The 5000-nt window shown below is 40.0% G+C and overlaps 1 protein-coding gene across 1 annotated transcript in view; it reads right to left on the reverse strand.

The window, feature by feature from the left end:
- Positions 1–775: 775 nt before the first annotated feature.
- Positions 776–5000, reverse strand: part of LOC119588004 (bicaudal D-related protein homolog) — a 10832-nt gene continuing 6607 nt past the window's right edge. Inside the window, exons 10-14 of the mRNA XM_037936724.1 lie at positions 4617–4748; positions 3677–3880; positions 3098–3232; positions 2736–2888; positions 776–2441 (exon numbers count right to left, since the gene is read on the reverse strand). Of these exons, the coding sequence (XP_037792652.1) occupies positions 2250–2441; positions 2736–2888; positions 3098–3232; positions 3677–3880; positions 4617–4748 (816 nt within the window). The 3' untranslated portion in view covers positions 776–2249. The remainder of the gene's footprint in view (positions 2442–2735; positions 2889–3097; positions 3233–3676; positions 3881–4616; positions 4749–5000) is intronic.

Raw genomic sequence — 5000 nt, forward strand, 5'->3', positions numbered from 1 at the left:
ATTCACACACACACATATACAGTAAGAGAGAAAGTGAGAGAGAGAGAGAGAGAGAGAGAGAGAGAGAGAGAGAGAGAGAGAGAGAGAGAGAGAGAGAGAGAGAGAGAGAGAGAGAGAGAGAGAGAGAGAACAACAATGTGATGAAAGACATAAAATGTATCAGTTAGGTTTCAAATGAACAATAACCTTTCTACGAACACGTTGCAACTTGACTCATTCATAACTTTTCAACATAGTGAGTGACTAAAGAATGACTATGAATTCCTTGCAATTTTCACGCCTTTCTTGACACCCGTGAGGCGGAAACAAGAGCCAAAAAAAGAGATTTGCAGAGATCCACTTACAAAATATATTTATATATACACTGAAGTAATAAAAATAACCCCAATAAGCCAAAATTAATAATGGTAACCATTACTGTTTTTTTAATTATATAATCATCCTAACTTTTACTCAAAGTGAAACGAAAAGTATCCGAGAGAAGTTTCCAAGTACCAGCATACCAGGTTCAGATTAACCGAACGGAAGAGAACGCACTAATCAATATAACACTGAATATGGAATATTGATTAGTTCACACTTATGGTTCATGTGCATGCAGTACATACTTACTGGGAGAAGGTATGGACGTAACCACATACAGACACAGACACAGACACAGACACAGACACACACACGCGCGCGCACGCACGCACGCAAAACACACACACACACATAAACACACACACACATAAAACACACACACACACACACACACACACACACACACACACACACACACACACACACACACACACACACACACACACACACACACACACACACACACACACTTGCATACACACTTGCATACATGTTTGTGTGTTTGTACTAGCAAATACAAACACACGTAAATATATAAGCTTCATGAAGTAATGTAAGCATGAACATGACCATATGTCGAAGAACTTATAATCTAAAGAAAATGGCTTTAATATACATGTGTAAATCGTGTTAAAAAACCATGTTAATGCTTACCACTTACAGCTTCGTCATTAAATGTTTCAAACTCAGTATAATATTTATACTGAGGCTTTATCAGTGTTGTCAAGACTAGGAAGTTGGTCAAATGGAATCGGAAAAGGGGGAATGCAAACATGTAGAAGCTAAATAAGAGCTCAGTATATCACAGCTAAGTACAGTATATTATTACTACGTCAATATATATCTATAAAAACTATTCTTTAGAGATTATTTTTTTTCATTTTCAGATCAATAAAATCTCCTTCTTTGTACATCCCGCCTGTTTTGCCTGCAATGTATTCCAAAATTATTTCAACAAAGAAGAAAACTTTTTATGAGATATCATAACGTATTTTTTTTATTGCATGAGAATGTTTCCTTAACCTTAAAATATTAAACTTCTTTCTCTTTGTCTCTATTGCTGAAAGAAAATTCACCCTTTGCCACAAACAAAACCTTGTTATCGGCAAGTTAGAAAAATATTCAAATTAAAGCTTAACGTTCAAAAATTCCAAACCATCGGCTCGTGATGTTGCCAAGATAAAAGATAAATACGAAGTAGCATTCTAGTATTTGAAAGATAAACTGTGTATATCTATAAATACTTTGTTAACATATATATTTTTTTCTCAATCGGAAGGCCATCGTGTGAGTAGCATTTGGGAGAGTTTCTAAACCTATTAAGGCTTATTTCTGCGAGTGTGGGAGAAAAAAATGACCAATCGTAAAGAAAAATAAATCAGGAAATCTTACATTCTAAACAGAGACTGTGTATGCACAAAGGTGGCTCAGGGTTTTGACGGTGGTTGTGGGAGAGAACGTCGTCTTTAGCTACGACTATCCCGGGACTATCATGCTCCTTGTACGACCATCAAACCATACAAGAGAGACACCGTGAACCTTTACCCTGAAGTTTCGAAATGGTGTTGAAAGGCCTCGCGTGTGTTAACGTAGATTAGTGATTTTGCATGAATTTTATCCAAACATTTTTTTTAACATATACACAATAATGCCATTTTGCTTTTTTTTAAGTATTACAAGTGAATCCGCTGTTTTTTTGTAGTTCTAATAACATCAACAGAAAGAATCCAGGTTTTCCTTAAAAAGGTGTTACAGAGATGATGACGTCGTTCCTTTCACACGAATAAAGAAAAATAGAATGAACATAGTCACTGATGAAGCTACAGTTTCTTCCTTCTTCCCCTAACCAGCCACTGACTCGCGCTCTTGGAGGCTGCGTCTCGGGGTTACCGCTTGAGGGTCGTCAGGAGGGAGAACAGGCGCGAGTTCTTCCGCGGGGAGGTCTTGCCGCTGCAGGAGGAGTCGGAGTCGCTGCCGTTGGTCTGGGCGTGGACCTGGGACCGCGACGCCCCGGCGGCCATCTCCAGCTTGGACAGCTTCTTCCTCATCTGCTCGTCCAGGAGCTGCTGCATGTCCACCTGCGGGAACAGCTGGGCGTGAGGGGTTGGGGCAGGACGAACCGAGTACGGCTTAAGTGCTATGGATATTGTTGATGTTGTTGTTATTATTTTCATTATTATGAGCACTAAAAAAAGGAAGTGATGATAATAATAATAATAAAGTTAATAATGGTAACACTGACAGTAACGGTCATTATTGTTATTCATAGCAGTACTATGATCATCATCACCATTACTGTTATCATTATTGTGATCATAGCAACTGCCACCCTCTACAATAAAGACACCCCCGTGCGCAGGCCCCGCACTGACCTGCCACTGTTCCAGCTGCTGCGAGAGCTCCACCTTCTGCTGGATGGCCTCCATGAGCTGCGAGTTGATCTGCATGACGTCGATGCGGGTCCTTGCCAGCTCGATCTCGCACGCGTTCTTGCGGGCCACGGCGTTGTCCCGCATGTCCCACGCCTGGAGGAGGGGAGGGCGTGGTTAAGGAGGTGTGTGGTGTGGTTCTTTTTCACTCAAGTTTCGCCGTTTCATTCACACTTTTTTGGATAAACGGAGTTCTCTCTTTTTACCTTTCTCTCTCTCTCTCTCTCTCTCTCTCTCTCTCTCTCTCTCTCTCTCTCTCTCTCTCTCTCTCTCTCTCTCTCTCTCTCTCTCTCTCTCTCTCTCACCTTCTTGACCAGTTCGTCCTTGGCAAGGTGCGTGTTCTCGAGGTCATGCTTGAGGTTGTCTCTCTCCTCCGTGACGGCTTTGAGCTGCGCCTCCCCGAGTGTCACCTGATGACTGAACTCATCGGCCTCGTCGCTCTGTAAATCAGGTTGAAGTGTTAGCAGAAAGCAGTAAGGGAGAAAAGCAGTGATGCAGTGACTTTATGAATGAACTATTAAACTTCTATGCACAGTGTGCGGACAGAATTTACTCATACATGGTCTTTGAGTTGAGTTTCCAAGTCCATGAATTCGAATACTTTGTATGGACGAGTGAACTTAAGTAACCTAAGTTAGAAACTATTATCATATATGTACTCGACGATATGCCTGCGTCGATCTCTCAGTATTTACTGATATGTACGTCTTTACGTTATCCGTCAAGCACTAGAGTGCTACTTTGAGGTTATTTTCCATCCTTCATAACATGAGCCGATGTTTTGTTTTATTTTTTTAAACATTAAACTTTAATTCTTTTCAAAGTTTCTTAACAAGACTGACAACTAAACCACACCCTTCTACGCTCAGGAAAAAAAAGCTCACCTTGGCCTTGAGTTTATCTTTGGTCTCGTTAAGCTCTATGTTCAGCTTATCAACAGCTTCGAGAGCGCGGTGGACTTCCTGTTCCAGCTGCACGCGGTCCTCTCCTCCGCGCCCGCATGCACCACACTGCCCCTGGGCCTCCCGACGAAGGAGGTCCCGCACCAAACCACGTAGTTCCTTCGCTACAGCTCCGAGGACGCCGGTCTGAAAAGGAGGAGTATATTTTTAGAGGCGAGGACGTCGAGAGGGCGTAAGGAGAATGGAGACAAAAGGACCCTAATGCTATAAAATCTCAGAATGCTATTTCGAAGGGAGAGATATATATATATAATCAACGAAACTTTAATTCAAGGACAAAGCCATATACAGAAGCTACAGTATGTTTTACAAGCCATGAATTCAAAAAAAAAGAAAGATGTACCATAAAAAGACATTTAACCACATTTCAATTAAAAGAAATCAACCTAAAAGAAGATGAAAAAGTAAGAATAAATAATACCGATAACAAACGAAAAAAACTCCACACAAATCTAAATCAAGCTATAACAAATAACAATGACATCACGAAACCCTAAAGAGAACATAATAAATAAAAAATAAAGAATAAAAAGAATAAAACCCTAAATTAAAGAATAAATAAAACTGAAGAAAAAAAGATAAAACCAAAGGATAAATAAATAAGTAAAAAACATAAAACTGAAGAATAAAAAAAAATCAAACAAAAAAATAAATGAAGAATAAATAAAATAAACAAAAAGACTAAAACTTAAAAAAAAAAAACACAAAAACCCAAAGAAATCTAAATCAAAACTAAAGCATAAATAAAGAATAAAAAGAATAAACAAAAAGACATAAAACTGACAAATAAATACAAAAAAACAAAGACATCCATATCGAGCTCCAACCACCTAACAACGACGTCACGCAACTCCGCAGTCACCTTGAGCTTATCCGGCGAGAGCTCATCAGAGGAGTTGGTGGAGAGGGACGTGAGCGAGTTCCTTCTGCGGTGTCTCAGCTGGTCCGTCAGAACCCGCAGCTGGCCGATCACTTCCACCACCTCCTGACGCAGCTGGAGTGACAATGGCGGGTTAAATGTCTTGTCCGTGTGCGTATGTTTGTGTGTGTGGGGGGGGGTGTATGTGTACTCGCGTGTGATGAATATGATCTTAGGTCGAGATAGTTCATGATTTTAAGGTAAACTCATCTAAGTTGGACGAAAAGTATGCATGCCAAGGCTCAAAGTTATTTTATTTGAATGTCTAATATATCTATAATTCATGCAGGTGGTGGCAAACCCAGAACATTGATTTATTTAAATATA

Source organism: Penaeus monodon, chromosome 3, assembly GCF_015228065.2.
Source record: "Penaeus monodon isolate SGIC_2016 chromosome 3, NSTDA_Pmon_1, whole genome shotgun sequence".
Taxonomy (NCBI): Eukaryota; Metazoa; Arthropoda; class Malacostraca; order Decapoda; family Penaeidae; genus Penaeus; species Penaeus monodon.